This window comes from Lepidothrix coronata, unplaced genomic scaffold (genome assembly GCF_001604755.1).
Source record: "Lepidothrix coronata isolate B3197 unplaced genomic scaffold, Lepidothrix_coronata-1.0 Scaffold71, whole genome shotgun sequence".
NCBI classification, from domain to species: domain Eukaryota; kingdom Metazoa; phylum Chordata; class Aves; order Passeriformes; family Pipridae; genus Lepidothrix; species Lepidothrix coronata.
Genome location: NW_016690251.1, coordinates 880080 through 898193, shown reverse-complemented (window position 1 = coordinate 898193; position 18114 = coordinate 880080). Strand labels below are relative to the sequence as shown.

The 18114-nt window shown below is 50.1% G+C and overlaps 1 protein-coding gene across 1 annotated transcript; it reads right to left on the bottom strand.

Annotated features, from left to right (window-relative positions):
• Positions 1-456: 456 nt before the first annotated feature.
• LOC108499253 (ninein-like protein) lies at positions 457-17946 on the bottom strand. The gene is made up of 15 exons (XM_017818901.1): positions 17926-17946; positions 15295-15385; positions 14595-14732; positions 14190-14328; positions 12951-13061; positions 12249-12338; positions 11755-11763; positions 10052-10148; positions 9439-9581; positions 8063-8391; positions 4649-4718; positions 3309-3545; positions 2138-2350; positions 1214-1330; positions 457-1121 (listed from the first exon to the last, which is right to left on the bottom strand). Exons 4-15 carry the CDS (start codon positions 14193-14195, stop codon positions 933-935), a joined length of 1611 nt encoding a protein of 536 aa, XP_017674390.1. The 5' UTR covers positions 14196-14328; positions 14595-14732; positions 15295-15385; positions 17926-17946; the 3' UTR covers positions 457-932.
• Between the last annotated feature and the right edge of the window lie 168 nt (positions 17947-18114).

The window sequence follows — 18114 nt, the reverse complement described above, 5'->3', positions numbered from 1 at the left end:
AGTGGCAACCACAGCCCCTGTGTAAATGTCGTCTGCTCTGGACATTGCACTGGGGCAATGATGCACCTTCCATGCAGAGGGGAACACCCGAGGCAGAGCAATAAATTTGGTATTTGCAGATGTGAACATTTGGCCTTTCAGACAACTTACTTTGGCAATAGTACTCACTGTCAGTGTGTAAAGGCCACCAAGGAAGGCAAGAGGACAGTTCACTTACCATGTCTCCTGGTCTCCTCTGAAGGGAGCTGAGTAGGGGGTCATCAAGCCCCAAGCCTTGGAGGCTCAAACTGAAAGAAGGCTCTACCCTCTGTCCCGCTCACTGCAGAGGCAAGTCTGGTTGGTTTTGGATCCTAGGCTCAGGCTGTAGGAGGGCCAGTCTCCTAGAGCCCAAGAGGAGTTGTAGGGAATGAAAGTTCAGCAACAGTTGGGGAAGGTTACTGAAATAGAGAGCAGACTGGAGATGGCAGGAAGTGCTGTAATATTACAAACATTTTAATACCACCACACAGCTTTCCTGATCAGAGTGAGCCAGACATAGGAACCTGCAAGGCCTTCTGCCCTGGCTTTCCAGCCATAACAGTGTGGCCTCAACACCAACCCTCTACAGAGAGGGAGCATCTGCATCACCACCAAACACTGCTGGAGTTCAAGAAAATCCTGTGGGATGGCTGCCCTGAGACAGACCTGACTTATAACAGCACACTGCCACTGAGAAATGCAGCAAAGCTGGTGCTTTCAGTTGGAAAATTCAGCTATCCACAAGACAAACTTCCTTAAAGGTCTGGGTTCTCTATTATCTATTTTCTATGCAGGAACATCCTGACAAGACCGGAGAGGACAAGGCTGATTTTCCAACCCAGCCATACCTCCCCTTCTGCACCCAACCAACCCCAGCCAGGAGCAGGGGCAGGACTGCCACTGAAGGTGTCCCATCACCCACTCAGACTTGCTGGTGTGATTTTTCCAATAAGCTGCTTCAGAGCTGAGGCTTTCTCCTCCAACAGCTGGTTCTTCTCCTCTGTGCTCTTCTGCTTCAGTTCAGCAGCCTGCAGGGCCACTGCAAACCCCCTGTTCTCCCCACGGAGGTCTTCGATCAGCAGTTTGTTCCTGGAGAGTTGGGCCTACAGAAGAGACAGGAGGCTTCAGGTTCAGCATGCCATGCAGGGGTACCAGACAGGGAGGAACACGCAGCACTAACCCCCCTTGCACTCACCTGGGCGTCTCTGAGCTGAGCTGCCCTCTCTGCCAGCACAGCCTCAGCACTCCTCAGGCTGTGTTCCAGCCCCTCTGCCTGCTCCACAGCAGCCTGCAGCAGGTGCTCGTGTTCTGCCTGCAGTGGGCAAGAAAGCCTGTTGTTGGGTTGTCCTAGCACTCCCCTGGCCTCTGGCAACCCTGGACTGTACATTTCCCCAGGGCCCTGGACCTTCACACTCCCTGAAGGAGAGCAGGGGAGGATTAGGTGAGGTGCAGGATGCAAAGAGCAGTAGGAAAGGTGTCTAGAGCAGTACAACCTTCTCTAGGTCTGCACCTGACGAATTTTAAGACAAGGCACAGATTTCCCAGCAGTGTTTTCTATAAAAACAAGCCAATGGCCTCCCCTTTCCCAGGCATGTCCAGAAAAGCCCAGGGAGAGACATAGTTTCCTTCGATGCAGTTTTTGTGTCTGCTCGTTATAATTCCTTACGTTATAATTTGTTCTATCTTTGCCCAGTTTGTCACAAGACAAACTCACAAAAACCCAACACCTCCGTTGCCCAGTGCCCCAGAGATAAAACCACCCCACTCTGTGAACTCCACACAGAGGGCTCAAACTTTTTTTTTTCCAGTCTGAGCCAAGAGAGTCTCTGCCTGGATAACTCCTGCTCCTCTAGGCACAAGGTAGATACCTGGTCTGGGGTATGTGGGGATTTGAGTGGGGGGAGCTCATGTTTGAGTGCAGGGCAGTGACTGCTTTCATGAGGAATTAAAAGTTGCAGCTGAATTTGAAGGTAAGTGCATTTTCCATGTGGGTTCTTTATATATTGCATCTTCTACTCAAACCTCTGGTGCCTTCAACCACAGCTGCCTTCCAGGCTGCCAGGACAGCAGTGTTCCCTTCACAGTACCCTTGACTGAGCTCCCATAATTACCTGCTTACCTGGATGCTGACCAGCTGCCTGCATGTTTGCTCAGCCTGCTGGTGGAGGCTTTCCTGGAGCTGCTGAGTCTTGCACTGTTCCTCTCTCAAGGTGGTTTGCAGCTGCTCAAACTGCTGCTTTGACACCATGTTGTTCATCTGGGCCTTGGCCTGCTGCAACTGCAGAGCGTGCTGGGTCTGGGCCAGGCTCAGCCTTGCTTTGGCTTCTAAAAGCTGTAACACAGACAGGTGGACAGCTGGTTACAGCTCTGAGCCCACAATGTTACAGGCCCAGGGTGTGCTGTGGGTAAGAGGAGAGGTTAGGTAGCACCCTCAGCACCGTGCAGGACCATGGGACTGGTGCTTACTGGGCAGCCTGCAAAGCAAGGGACTGAGAGCACCAAGAGCTGCAGGTGGATAAACGGAGACCCTTTGCTGAGCAGCAAGGAGCAGGAGTTGCTGGAGGACTCTTCTGGGAGTAAATCCCAGCACAAAGGGCCACAATGGCAAGAGACAGAGGGGGCTGCTCACCTGGGTTCTTGGATATATCCCAGGCAAGCTGGGATGTCGTGTACTACATGTCCTCTGCTTCCTGCCACCAGCAAAGGGCAAACCTGGTACTGGGAAGCAGGGCTGGTCCCACTTTGCACTAGGGCTATCCAGGGGTGGCTGACATGGGTAAGCTGTACTTTGGAAAGCCAGTCCCTGAGCCTGTCCACAGGGTAGAATGCAGGAGAGGGATAGTAACACATCTGAAGGTTTCTTACACTGGCTTTCCTCTCTCTATCCTAGTGATCCTAGTTCCCCTGCTCTGATCACATTTCCCTTCCCTCAGACAAGGCCTGTCTGGCTGCTGTCATCCCTGCCCAGCCCCCTACCTGATCCTGCCACTCCCCCAGCTCCTCTGCCAGCTGAGCCATGGGGAACCATAGCTCCACTCAGCCTCCATCTCCTGTGCCCAGCCAGCCTGCACAGGACAAGGACAGAGAGGACATCACAGGCAGCAAGGACCTATCCCCAGCTGCACTTGAACTGGCTTCGGACATATTTAAGCAGGAGAGAGTCCTTTGTCCCCCACAAAGAGGAACAGGACAAGTTTTTTCTTACTGGGGAAGGTGTCCAACACAGCCCCCAGCAGGGGGGCAATCACAGGGACCACTCAGCACCCTGCCACCAACTGAAGGACACCCACCTTCTCCTGTGAGGCCTTCAGCTGCTGTTGGAGCAGCTCCACTTCCATCCAACATGCTGCATGCTTCTGGTGGTATTCCAGCCTTGCAGCCACCTCTGCTCCTCGTGGCCACTCGGCCTCTGCAAGCCTCTGGCTCTGCAGCTGGGCACTGTGACCAGCCTTGTGCCCAGTGAGTTCATAGCCCAGCTGATGCACCTTGACATTTGGGTGGGAGACCTCCTCTTTGCTCTTCTCGCTCTGGAAAAGGTTGGAAAAAACCCCCAAATCATGCACAGAGGCTTGGGGTGGGAACAGAGGCAAAGGCCACCTAATCTGTCCCACAACTGCCCCCACTGGGTTCCCACCCAGGGACACTGCTCCAGGGCCTTGTGGGCACTCAGGACAAGGGTCCTCATGTCCCAGCCTGACCAAGGCCCAGCAACACAGCATTCCTAAATAAGGAAACCTGACAGCCGTGGGAGAGGTCACTGAGGGAGAAGGGGGACACAGGACTGTAGGGGGTGTGTAACAGAAATATTAAAATTAGTAAGAATAGAGTATGAATGGAAATGTGTCCATGTGCACATGTGAAAGTACAGACAAAAAAACAGAGTAGGGGCTACAAGAACAGCCCACATTGACACTAAAGGGCACCATCCCCCAGGTGTTACCCCTAGGACACCTTCCCTTGCAGTAATGCTGAGCAAGGTGCAGTTTCTGACCAGACCACAGCAGAGATAACATCAGCAAGCCTGCATCTAACAGCAGGGTGGCAAGATCCCATTCCTCTGCTATCCTCACAGGAAAATGGGCAATTCCAAAGGAGAAAAAGCAGGCAATGGGCAGCAGGTTATTGGAAGCTGAAGCCAGCAAGGGCCAGCAAAGGCCACCCTGCTGCAGCTGATGGCCCTGAAGGGTAGAAAAGACATGCAAAAAAACAGGTTGTGGTTCCAAGTCATGAGGTATCCCAGGAACAGAGCAGAGAACTTAAAAGCCTGCCCACCTTGTTCACATTGCATACAAAAAATCTTGGCCAGGCCTTGAGTGCATATCCAAAGGCCTTTGAGCTTGTGGGTTTGAGACTGGGAGTGAGCAAAACCTCTGGGAGAAAGACTGCAAGTAGGTAAAGTCAACCTCATTAGAGACTTTGTAGCAATACTTTCCCTTCTGTAAGACCTCCACTGGCTTTTGGCACACAGGTTTTCTCTACTTGACAAGTTATAAGATGAAGCTGGTTCTTCAAAGCAAGACTGAGTTTGAATGCTTGAAACAAACATTTTTGTTCTCCTCTATGAGCACATGCAGTTTTTGTCCTCCTAAATCCTTCAGTCAAGAGCCTGTCAGTGTTAATAGCCTCTTACCAACATTGTTAACTCTGCTATTTCAGCCAGCTCCTCCACCTTCTCTCTGCACAACTTGTTCATGTGTTTCCTGTTGGAAAGAGGGATACAATCAGCTTCAGGCCAGAGAGCAGCAAACCACAGCTCCCCAGAGGAGGGCCCTGTTTTGGGTAGTCCTACATCTGGTTTTGGCCTGCAACAGGAAGCAAAGCCAAGCAAAAACAGATATGGTCCTGCATTGATTCAGGAGTGAGTCAGGTGTCTCTGCACCAACAGGTGACTCAGCCCAGCCCAGGGCAGAGAGCTGGGGACATCCAAAGTCCTGCAACACTGTCAGAGGCCTAAAAATCATGGGATGAAGAACAGCAGGAGAGACAGATTAACAGACTCTTGGGATCATCCACACCAGCAACCTGTCTCTCCTCAGATTTATGGCTTGGTGGGTGATCTCTACCTATCTCAAGCTTCCTAAGGCAGAAACAGGCCACTGGTCAAAACATTTGTGTAGCAAAGAAGCTACACAACCCTTCCTCCCACACATACCCATCTCCACAGCCTCCCAAAAACCTGGTTCTGGCCCTGTGCTCTGGCCAAGCCTGTCTCAGCACTGGCTGCTTTTGTGTGCAGCAAAGGGCGTGCGAGTGCCGGCTTCCTCAAAAATAAGAAAACAGAAGGCAGGTTGAGCCAGCTGAAATCTGGTAAATGCACCTGAGTGGCTGTTCCTTTTATCCACCCATTTGCCAGCCTTCTGCAGCTGCCTCTTCTCTTACTCATAGTGTTCACTGCCCTTCTTTGCTAGCCTCAGTTCCTGCTGGAGTCTTCCAAGATGACTCTTCAACAAGCTGTTCTCCAGCAGCCAGCACAGGTCTCCCTTGCAGGGAGAGACAGCAGAGTGAAAAAACCATGCAAAAGCCCTGTTTACTCTTGGCATTCTATGCTGCCTCCCTGGTCTATTCCCATTTGGTTTCCAAGGACAGTAAGAAATAAAAGAAATCTGAAAAACAACCATCCAGTAACTCAGGCAACATATGTAGGGACAACCAAGAGACAATGGTAGAGAAGGAGCAGGTCTTCAAAGGAAAGGAAATAAAGAGGAATAAGGACAAAGAGCATCAGACTCTGAATTTGTGCGCCTTCCAGCTGGCTAAAATTATTTTGCAGTCTTGCCAAGGAGTGGAAACAAAGCTATTTGGCTCATCAAGACACACCAAGACTTAATTACAGGATCACCAGGTGGTGAGCCCAACCCCTCACCTGCAATAAAGCCATATCTGGAACTCAGCTTGTTTGACACAACAGTTATGACCCCAAATCCAAGGCTCATCATCCTTCCACTTCTATTGGTACTTCCAGTCTCCCAGGAGTCTATGAATACTGGCACTTGTGGGAAGGAGGCTCAGTCCTGTTTTAAACAGACAGTCCTATCCAATAGCTACTGCTAAACACCAGTTCCATACAGGACTGCACTCCAACCTGACACTCTCTTGTGCTCTGGGTTCATTTTCCAAATAGTACACGACATCTTTGAGCTGCATCAGCCCCAGTTGCAACCTAGTCCTTTCCCTCTCCAGCTCCATTTTGACAGACAGAATGTCATGTTTCCTCCTGTGCTGCTACACCATTCTGTCTCCCAGAGCTTTCTTCTCCTGTTCTTGCCATCCAGATCAAGTCTGTCTCATGTCCTGAGATGCTGCTCTGTCTGCTGTGTGAAAGCATACCTTTTAACTTTGCTCTCTCTGCCTTCTTCCCAAGCACATCCCCTTGTCTATCAAGATTCCATTTCTCCATTATAAATACTTTCCACTTTGGCTCCAGCTTCTAGACTGAGCAGGCCATTTGCTGCAACAGACATCTGCACTGGTCCATCCATCACACAGTCTCTCATTTCTTCTCTGTTCCTTATGTGCAACAGGACATTTTGGTCTACCTGCTCATCTGAGTCTTGCAGATCTGCTCCTTTCCCCCCAGAGGAAAAGTCTCCAGACACTCTGTCCGTTTCAACACCAGAGCCCTCAGCTCCATGGATTCTGCATTACTCCCATTTCATCCTGGTGCCTTTTCTTATATTTTTCTGCTTAAGCATCTCACACATTTTGGCCTGTTCCTCATTAACCTCCTCTTAGAACTTTAGCTGACTCTGCTTCCACAGAGACTGTCTTTTTCCTTACACTTCCACTGTTGCCTCTCCTGGGCACGCTGCTATTGAAGGTCTCACCTTGGAGCCTTTATTGTTGGGAAATCACCTCCTCTCACACTAGTGTTGCTGCAATAAAGCCTTACAGCTGTCCTCATGCTGGCATTCACTCCATGACAGCTCTTGGTTATGCTCAACCTCTGCATCTTTCCTAAAGATAAAAAAGACTTTGCTGGCTTGGGTTTGATAACACAGCTTGGAAACTCCAGCCAGCCCCAGAATGTACGTTTGCTGGAGATGCAATACAAAGTTTTCTTTTTGTTACAAAGTCAAGGCAATTAGTTAAACCTTACAGAAAGTTCCCAAACTATTTTGCACCTCTCAGACTCACACCCATCACATCTTTTCCAACAACTCTGAAAGCTCCCCACTGTAGTCAGTCCATCTACCATTCACCAGAGATGGTGGTAACACAGCTTAAATTACTTGTATTCCTGTTATTTGGCTTTGTTTCCCTGGTCTACCACAGACTTCAGCCATCACCTCCTTTCTCCCCATCTACCCCATATCTCAGCCCTAAAAGAGGAATAATGACCCTAGCAAAATCCTCTCTTTCCGTATTGCCCAGGGGAACTCTGCTCCCGAAGGGAGACACAGCAGGGAAGAGGCAGAAGGAGAGCCTGGGGACACTGGTGGGGTGTGTTGGAAAGCAGGAAGGAGCAGGCATGGACAGGCCATTTCCTGCCAATTCCTCTCCAGTCTCCTCTGCAAGGCCACTCTGGCCCCTGGGGATGTTGCAGAACTGGCACCACAAGCCCAGGAAGGGAAGATAAACAGTCATTTAGTAACAGCCTCACTCTTTCACCAGCCAGTCTGTTTTAACTATATAGAGAAATTTAAGACATTTTTTGCTGCTTTTAAGATAACGAGTTGTGATGATCTAGCAAGCAGAGGCAGGTTTGTTGAAGGACCAAGAAAGAGAGCGATAATAAGAAAACACTAATGAAAGCTCTCTTGTATCTCTCAGTATTTTGAGATACAGTGTTTGCTTGGGCACTGCCTCTGACACAAGCTTGTAGAACATGCAGGGAAACTTAAAAGTCTTGAAATAAAAGCACTCATATAAGGGGAGTTCAGATGTCTTGCTTCGAACAGCTGCAGCCCTGCAATACCACCCAGATTTTCTTCCAAATTAAAGCAGCTCTCCAGCCTCGTGAGGAATCAGCCCAACCTACTCTGGTACGAGCAGGGGATGCACCCCTGATCTCCTGCTTAGCCCCAGAAAAAGCACAGTGCCAGACCTCAGGCTCAATCTGTCCTGGTGCTGCTGTGTCCTCAGTTCTTCTCCCTCCTGGTCCAGCTGCTGCCCTGGATGGCAAATGTCTTCAGTGTGGTGCTGTCCCACCCTGGCCTGGTCCACCTCAAACCTCTCCTCCAGCTCCAGACTCCACATAGGTTTTTGCTCTTTCAGGCTACTAATTACAGCCCAGTACTTTGCAACTGTTTCTTCTAGGTCTCTCTTCTGGTCTTCCATCTTGTGCATCTCAGCCTTGAAGCTTTCCTCACTGTCCTTCCTCTCTCTCTCAAAGTTTTTCTGCATTAACTCTAGTTGTTCCTTGTAATAGTTTATCTGTTGGAAGGAGATAGGATTTGGATATTAGCACCATGCTCCTGAGAGCTCCCTCTGCTCCATTAGCTCTAATTCAAGTTGATCTATTGGTCCCTCTCAAGAGGGGACACTCTTCAGGCAGTTCTGGTCCCTGCTGAACTTAGGGCAACAATCAGTCTCACACAGCAGCCTCTAACAGGCAGGTACCAGTGAGTCCCATTTCCTTCCAGCAAACACCACAGTTCTCTCCTTTCTCCTTGTTTACAAGGAACCTCAGAGAGGAGAAGGGAGAGGCCAGGGCATCATTTGCCACTGCTCCTCACATCCTTCCTCCACTGCAGAGTGGTCCCTTGCCAAGATGTGGTGGTGGGTAGCTGCTGCTCCCCACAGCTGCCCTGTAAACACTAGAAACTCCAGGATTTGATGAGCACAAAGGCAGGACTGTGAAGCAGGCGGAGCATCTGTAAGCAGTTTTGTGCTCCTTGAACTGTTCTGTCACCTGTGTGGCAGTTTAGAATTTACTTTTGCAGTGCTGCAACAGAAATCCAGCAAGCACCACTGACCTCTCAGTTCAGCAGCAAAAAGAGGAGTAAATGCGGAAACTGAGGCCTCTTACAAGAGCACTCTGTCTAAACAGGGCTGGGCTCACACTGTCACCTTAGGGCAAGTGGGTTAAAGTGTGCTGCAAGCCCAGGGCAACAGGGCTCTGATACACCCCATGCCCTCAGGAGACACCTGGCTGCTTCTCCTCTTGGTCCTGTTGCTGGTTTTACTGTGATAGCAACACCGGGTAACCTCTAGTTCCCCACAAGACGCACACAAACATTTTGCAAGGTGACAGTGATTTCCACAAAGCCTTTGCCAGCCAGTGAGGGCTCCAGACGCTCCTACCAGCTAAGACAGGCTGGAGATGCACATGGAATAATCCCAGCCAAGTGCTGAGGTACCACACTGCTTCCCAGCCCGAACTCTCTCTCCAGCAACCCTCCTGGAGCAGATGCCTCATCAGTCATGCTGTAGCAGTTGTGCTTACCAAGAAGTCAGGACATTTCCCTCTACCCCACTCACCTTGGTTTCCAGCTGCACCTTCAGCTCTTGCAGCTGCTCTTGGAGCTGCTCCACTGGGAGTGACATCTCTGTATATGTAAAAGTAGGAACAAGAGGGCTTGGAGAGGGGCGTTCTGGCAGAGAGGAGCCCTGTAAGGACAGGCCTACAAGACAGGACTGATAAGAATGGATGCAGCTTCATCCAGTCAAGTCCATACGACTCCAAAAGATGGAGATTCCCCATCTATCTCATGGGTCCCAGGGCTACATCACTCCTCTCAGCCAGAAGCTTTTATCTAATGCTCAACTTGAATCTCCCAAGCCACAGTTTGGTTGGCTACATCCTCTTTATTATATTGTGTTTCCCTAACATCCTCAACAGTGAAAATCTGCCTGTTCACTCCTAGCTGCCTAGTCCACAGGTTACCATCACCAGCTCTCAAGTTGGGAACGCCTCTTTCCCTCCTCACCACCACCCAATTTCCCCTTCTTCCCTCCCACGGCTGCCCAGTACCAGAACCTGCACTGGTAGTTCAGGCACAAGCCATCCCACACTCCCATGTAAAAGTCAATCCGGAGGGAACTCTGTTCCTGCTGAGAAGATGGAGAGGCACTGAACACTGGAGCACATTACCTCTTGCTGGCAGCCCTGTCTCAGCCCTGCTCTCCTGGAGCTGGAGACGCAGCCTTTGCAGCTCCCTCCGCAGCGCCCTGTTCTGGTCATACAGCACCTGAAAAGACCAAAGACTGGTCATGATGTGGCTACAAAGCCCCCCCAGGGTGTGGGAGCTGCCATGTGTACTCAGAGCCTCCTGCTCTCAGGCCCAGCACAAAGAGCAGAGGCCTCCCCCAGCCCCAGCACAGGGGAATTTTTCTTCCTTCCCAAGCAAATGCAGACATGAGAGAATTTGGAAGCGCCACAGAAGAAATGCAAGCCCAGATTACCATGACCATCACCAGTAGACACTGTAAAGCACAAAGCAACTGGTCCTGCATGCAAAAGCCACGATACCAGGGTTTTTTGCAGACACCTCAAAGGGCTGGGCCTCCTGAGACCCTCCTGACCTAAACCACCATTACTAGCATCCAACACATAAGAAACACCATGATCTCAGTACGGGCCCAGAGGTTTGCATTTACATCCTCAAGATACCTCTGTGGGCATCCAGGCTAGCCAACAAGCACTCCTGTATGCACACAAAGCAACAGGGAAGCAAGTCCCACAGGGCTCTGGGAGGGAACATTTCCAGGTTGCAGAAGGAATAAAGTGAAGCGAGAAAGTGCTGATCCCATGGGAAGCACAGCACAAGGCAGGTCCTGCTGGTCTCCTGGTGCCAGAGACACCTTGAGGCCAGAACAGGAGTTTATCCCACCTCAGTGCCAACATCAGCCTGCAGCAAGGAGTCAGCTCCACAGCTGAACGCTGAGTTATGAGCCGCCACACCAGTGCAATGAGCCACTTCCATGTGGGTGTTTGGAGCTGGAAAACTGCTTGCTTCACTTCACACCCTCCATCCCGTACTGGAAGCAACACCACACAAGGCATCCTGCCTTCTTCTGGACTGGGGGTCAGACCACTTTGAGCAGACATCAAATTACCTCCCACGTGCTGCCACTCAGGAAACTAATGTGTTGCAAGGGACTATGAATTAGGACACTTCCAATTAATAAATATTACTGAGACGATGTAGACAAATGCAAACCCAGTTTGTTTCATCTCCATTCTAAACAAGAAGGGCAGGGGGCTGACAGCACTCAGCAAGAGTAAAGGATAAACCCGAGTGGGTGCCTTCACAGGGGCAGACGAAGCCTGAAGGTTGAACCTTTCCATCCATCAGCATTCTTATGGACAACTCTGGGGCTGTTCAACAGGAAAAAAAATTGCAGCACCAAGCATATTCAACCCTCTGGTGCCACCTGGAGCAATGTTACACTGGACTGTGCTCCAGTGTGTTTGCCTTTAATTACAGACTCAAGAGGGGCTGTCTGATGTGTCCATGGAACGACTTTGCTGAAAGTGCACATTTCAGCCCTTGCTGGAGGGATGTCATAAGTCACTGTCCCTACTCAGTGGTGTTCCCCAGCCACACACAGCACTTGGGAACAAACGGGCAATGTAACAAGCACAGGATTTGGGAGCCAAGGCACAGAGCACTCAGCAACTCACAACATGCAAGATACACAAGTCACTTAAAAATGAGAGAAGGGAAACAGAGGTTGTGCTCATCCCAGACAGCCAAAAGCTCTGGAAGGAGCACATTACCCTGCAGGAAGTACAACATACGGAGCACCAACTCCTGGACCATACACACACACCAGATACCTGGACTGGCTCACCTTGACTCTCTAGCAGAGTCCAGCAGCAAGTTTTGTAGGGGTTTGTCAAGTGGGGGCAAAGAGAAGGAAGGGAAAAACAAAAGGATAGAAGAATTTCACTGTTAACATGCTTTCCAAATAAGGAGAACGGCTTTCTACTTCTGCTCAAGAAGAAATGCAACAGAGCCCAGGGTAGAGGTACATGGTTCCCAAACAAAATAGTCCATGGCTACAGAGTGGCAAGCAGGGAGGAATTTACCATCCACCCCTACTCTCCTCTGCCAAAATCCCAGACACGTGGGAAACAACCCATGGAGGGCTGCAGGAGTGAGGAGACAGGCTGCTTTACTGAGGGTACAGCTGTCTCCAGCCTCCTCTGAGCAAGGCAAGAGGGATTCTCCTCTGCACCATGGTCAGGGCTGCCTCCATCCACTCCCCCAGGCGAAAGTGCCCAACAGATGTGCTGAGGAGAGCAGGACTTTCACAACAACTGCTGGAGAACTGCCCACGCGTACCTGGCACTGCCGCTCGTACTCCAGGACAATCTCGGCAAAGTGCTCGCTCTGGCTCAGGAACTCCGGGCTGTGGGGCTCCCCCTGGCCCAGCTGCACAAGCACAGGGAAACATCTCTCATCAAGAAAGTTATCACCTCTCCAAACAGAGAGCCAAAAGCTCTACTAAATCACTGTGAAGTCATGGTGCTACACCCATAGATTCAACAGAAGGGTTCGTATTGTCACCTGTGGGATGAGTCAGATGCAGAAAGAGGAGGAAAAACATTTTTCTCCACATGTGAGAGACAACAACTACAGGCAGGCAAGCTTTCCTGGCTAACAAGATCACAGACTCATTTCTTTCCCCAGTTTCATTTTACCAGGTGAGTTGTAGGAGTGGAAGATACCAAAACTAACCCTTTACTTCAATAGTTGTGAAAAATAAAGCTTTTCTTTTTTCTGGAAACCAAACTTCAAAGTTTTCACTTGAACACTGCAAATTTGTAAAATTTTCTAAAACTGCAAACTTTCTTCACCCTTTTTTTCCCCAAGCTTCAAAAGGCCTAACTTAAAAGCCAACATTTTTTTTCTTTCCAGGCTGTCATCAACGTGCAGGAGAGCTCACAGAGGGGGAGACCATAACAACTGAGACAAAATATGCAAGACCAATTTTTTGATGAGTTCCTGAAAAGTTTCTATTTAACTACAACAGAGAAAGGTTACCTTTTCCTTCACAATGTAGTTGAGTTCTTTCTGCAGCTCCAACACCAGTTCCTCAGAGGCTGACAGTTTCTCAGTCATCTCTGTGACCTTGTTTTGCAGCTCTGCGTTCTGCTGACAAAACAGAGATCTCCTTGATGCAGTGGGTCCTGACATGGCAGGACGGGTTCATCAGACACAGGCCTTCAGCAGGAAGCTGTGAAACAACTGGCAGCGTGGCAAACACAGCACAGCTCCCAGAAGACCCTGAATTGGACAGCTCCTGGTTCCAGACAGGACAGGAGTCATTTTTTGCAGTAGCCAGAAGGGTGCCCAGATGTTATTTCTACACCACCTCATGCCATTGCCACGGGCAGCGGGAAGGGACTGTTTCATGGAGAAAGGCTTTCTTCCAGTGAGAAAATGAGAAAAGGAAAAGTGGCTGCAGGTTGGGCTGGGCTCTTCGGTGAGCATTTTGCACGTAAATCACTCTCTCTTTCGTACATTTTTGTTATTAGTATTGTTGCTGTTACTGTTTGTTTTCTTATCTCATAGCTGTTTCCTATAATTTGTTCTTATCTCAACCCACGATCTCTGCCTTTTGTGCCTCCAATTCTCCTCTAAAGCCACCCAAGGGACAGAAGATGGAGGAGAGGCAGTGAACAGTAGTGTGGTTTGGAAAGTCTTGTGGGAGAACTAAACTGGGCAGTACCATTCCTAAACCACAACAGGACAGCACAGCACACTGTTGATACCTCATGGGCTGGGGTTAGGCTCATCTCTCCAAAGGACAGGCATAGGAGTGGGTTTTGCAGAATAAGAGCTAGATAGCCCCACAGGCTCATCTCTACCCCTGCTTCACAAAACTATGGTTTCCGTCACAGACAACAAAGGCAGCAAGTCCTGGGCTATCTCCAGCTGTACTTCTACAATGAACAGAACTGGGATGATCCCAGGCACGCAGACACCATCATCTCTGCTTTTGGCATGATCCCTGGCACAATTATAGCCTTAGCTATTGAGTATCCAGGTGTTATCAAGGGCCAAACCAGTCCCAACAAACAACATGGGGGTTTAATAATGCCACAGCAAGGGAACAAGCTCTGTATTTAATACAATAGTATGGATGTGGCTGATGATTCTTCTGCATAAAATTCCTGTCCTTCCCAGCAAAAGCAACACAAACCATCCATATTTGTCACCACCTCTGCTTTGCCTCATCTGAAGAAGTGAAGATGTTTCACCCAGGGCAGTTTTACTTACCTTCATCACGTGGTTCAGTCTCCCTTGCAGGTTGGCCTCTTTGCCCTGGAGGAACTGTGTATCAGCCTCCAGCTTTGCCTGGTGACTGACTGCTTGCTGCAAAAGCAGCTCTTTTGCTTCTATTTCTGCCTGAAAATCCCTGGGGGAAGAAAGCAACGTGGCTGGGGCACCTGGAGCATGTTCTCAGATGGTCACGAGGTACAGACACCCTCCCTCACCACGCACAAAGCAGGAGATGAGAACTTGGTTGGAAGGATGCTGAAACCATAGTGGGGGAAGGTCTTCAGGGATTTTTCTGCCACTAGCACGTTGACAAAACAAGTGGGAGATTTAACAGGGAGACTGGGATGGGAGGGAGAGGCTGTAGGCACATCTTCCCAGCCCCACCAAAAAGACCCTTCCTACTTGAGCTTGCTCTGGGTGTGCTTGAGAGCGATGTACTGCTCGTCCAGCTCCCTGCCAAGATGCAGGCAGCGTCTCTCTGCCTTCTCCAAGTCCAGCTTTGCCTTGTCCCTCTCCCTGGCGATCTTCCTCACCTGGATCCTGCAGACATGGAGAGCAGAGCATTAAGAGACACCTCACACATTCCAGAGAAGAGCCCTCCTCGCGGGGAGCAGCACCCTCACCAGAGGCACTGCAGTTTGTATCCATAGGAGGTGACAGCTGCATGCTGAAGCCCACTCCTGGGTACCATGAGTGTGCTGTCCAAGGCTGTAGGCAGCTCTGCCAGTCTCACCTGCTCCTCCATGCTGCTACTCCACCTCTGCAAGCACAGCACAGACTGTAATCACTTCCTCCCTCTTCTAGGAGTTCCAACAGGACCTCTGTTGTCACACTATCCAGTCATTCAGAGATGCCCTCCCATCTCACAGATAAGCCTAGATCATATCCACCCCAGATTTTCCTCAGCCCTTCCCCAAACCCTGCCACCTCATCATGAACCTTGGCTGCAAGCACTTCTTCCACCCCAGATGGTTGCTTGCTGAAAGGCCCTGCTGCTCACTTCACCCACCACCACCGATCAAGGCAGCACCAGAGACCTTGAGGATCCACCCTTAGTTCTTCCAGGGCTCAGGTGGCAGTGACAAGCTGAGGATTGGCAAACCTGGTGCCTTTGCTGATGACGGAGGAGTGATGTGGGCCCACGCAGCTTGGCCAGAAGGACACACTGATTCCCTGCACGTTACCCTCTGACACTGAGGAAAAAACAGCAGAGACAAGTCAGTGGGGAAAAACTGGCAGAGAAAAACTGAAGCTTTCCATACCGAAAGGAAACTTCAGAGATCAAATCAATACTGAAGAACATTTTAGAAGCAAGCCCAAGCTGCCAGGAGGGAGATGTTCTGAGCTGCCCTTAAGGCAACTACAATGAGAAGGTTTTGGTGAACACTCAGAAGCCACAGAAAAAACAACACTGAAAGCTACAGAGTTTACAGTGACAACTGCCAGATGGGGACTTCCAGCCAACATTTTGTTTGACCTAGAGGCTAAAATTGCCTTGAGGTCAGCTTCAAAGGTAAATGAGATTCAGCCAAGCTGACCCAAAAAGCATAAAGCTGATACAGAACCGATAACTCCAAGAGCACCAATTTTGTACCAGGTTTGAAAGAAGCCTTAAGTCAAAGTCTTAAGTCAAAAGAACCTAAAACAACTCTTCTTTCTTTTTTGGAGCTGTTTTGCTCAAGATCCTGGATGGAGCTGTCCTGGCTGTCAGGGTAATCAGAGATTCACTTCCACCAGAGGTACTTCAAAAGCATTGGCAAATGCCTTGCCAGTCCTTGGAAAGCACTAAGGAGAAAGAAATATTTTACATCAAACAAAGAAAATGTGAATGAAGCTTGATCCATGCACTACAAAGTACACACAATTTGTGTCACATGTGAGGTACAGTGACATCAGCACTTCTGAGGTCAGTATTAGAGTTGAGGTGATTTTTCCCCTCTGCTACAATGTGCATCCCTCTCCCTCCCATAAAAAGATGAGACTCAATAGCCCTCTGCTGTTCTGTATTACCATCCCACACCACTTAAGTAGGGTTTGCTCCTACTCAGGCAGTTCCCAAGGGAGCCTTTCAGTCACCATGCAGTGGCTGAAGTCCACACTGCACCTAAAAAATGACTGACAAGTGGAAAACTCTCCCCAAATCTCCACCTTCGGACGCCCAAATAATGTCTATGAAATCATCCCCTTGTGAAAAGAAATATCTTGGCCTGAATTGTTCTCAGTAAAACCTATTCTTTAGCCTTTTTTTTTGTGGGGGGAAATGGACAGAGAAGCCTTTCTAAGTGTGATGTCTGGACTTGTGTCTGGATTCCCTGCAGGACATTGTAAAACATCAAATACAGATTAACTGCCCTGTGTAGGGATGAGGCAATGACTTATTGTTCCTTATCCAAAGTCAATGGAAATCACCTCATGGAGCTGCTGATCAAGGCCATCAACCAGGATCCTTTTTACAAACTCACCCCGTGGAGTGCTAAGTCTTGGCTACTTAAGAGACATTGACTTGCCATGAAAAATGTAGTTGTATGGCTGAACAAGCCAAACTGCAACTCCTCAAAGCTCTTTCATCTCCATGCTTTTCCAGTTTAGTCAATATATCTGTGCGTTCCCAAGAAACGAGACCAAGAGAAATTCTACAGCTGCAGGAATTTGAAGCACCCAAACTGTTTCTTAAATCCCATCTCTTCTACAGTGCAAATGGAACACAATTTAAAAACGCTCTTTGAGAAGGACAGGGAGGTGCAGTATGCCCACATCCAAGCTCTCTGCCCCTCAAAAGAACCCAGGGATCAGCTCTGTGAAAACTGGATCCCAGCTGCTTGAACAACATGGACAGAGCAGTGGAGAAGGCATCGGCTGAGGAAAGGCAGTGAGAAGTTTGGATCCTTCTCTGGCTTCTGTTGAGAACCCCTACATCTCATTCCATTGCCTTGTCCCACCTCAGGTTGGCAAATCAACCCTCTCTTGACACCCCTGGGCTGGCAGAGGAGGTGACATGAGGCCGCCAGCCAGCACATTTCTCCTCCCCTCCCACCATGCAAACTGCCTGGGGTGTTCCTGGGGCTGGACGCTTGGCTTCCACATGGGCATGGCGTGCTGGATATCCCAGGCACAGAGTTCCAGGGGAAACACACACCACACAGGGAAACCAAATGGGAGTGGCAACCCACGTGTCGCCTCCATCCTGCATTCCAAGGTGTTCTGAAGAACACAAACAACCTGCGTCCACCTTCCCGTCCAGCCCCCTGGATGCTTTTCCTGGGGCACATCGGGAAGAGAGCGGCCAGCAGGTCGAGGGAGGTGATCCTGCCCCTCTACTCGGCCCTGGTGAGGATCACCTGGAGAGCCGTGTCCAGTTCTGGGCTCCTCAGGACAAGAGACACAGAGCTCCTGGAGCAGGTCTAGCAGAGGGCAACAAAGAGGATTAGGGGAATGGAGCACCTCAATTCTGGGGAAAGGCTGAGGGAGCTGGGGCTGTTTAGTCCAGAGAAGACTGAGAGGGGACCTCATCAGTGCATGTAAATAACTAGAAGGCGGGTGTCAAGAGGAGGGTACCAGAGTCCTTTCAGCGGTGCCTAGCAACGGGACAAGGAGCGATGGCCATAAACTAAAACACAAGAAGTTCCACCTGAACCTGAGAAACAATTTTTTTACACTGATGGTGGCAGAGCCCGGAACAGGCCGTCCAGGGAGGCCGTGGAGTTTCCCCTCTCTGGAGACATTCCAAACCCACCTGGAGGCGTTCCTGTGTCACCCGCTCCAGGTGAGGTGGGGCTGGATGATCCCCAGAGGTCCCTTCCTCCCAGCCGTCACGATCCCGTCACTCCCTGAGGACAGCCCGTGCCCTCCCGCCCCGCGCACACGCACGCGCACACGCACACGCACGCGCACACGCACGCGCACACGCACGCGCACACGCACG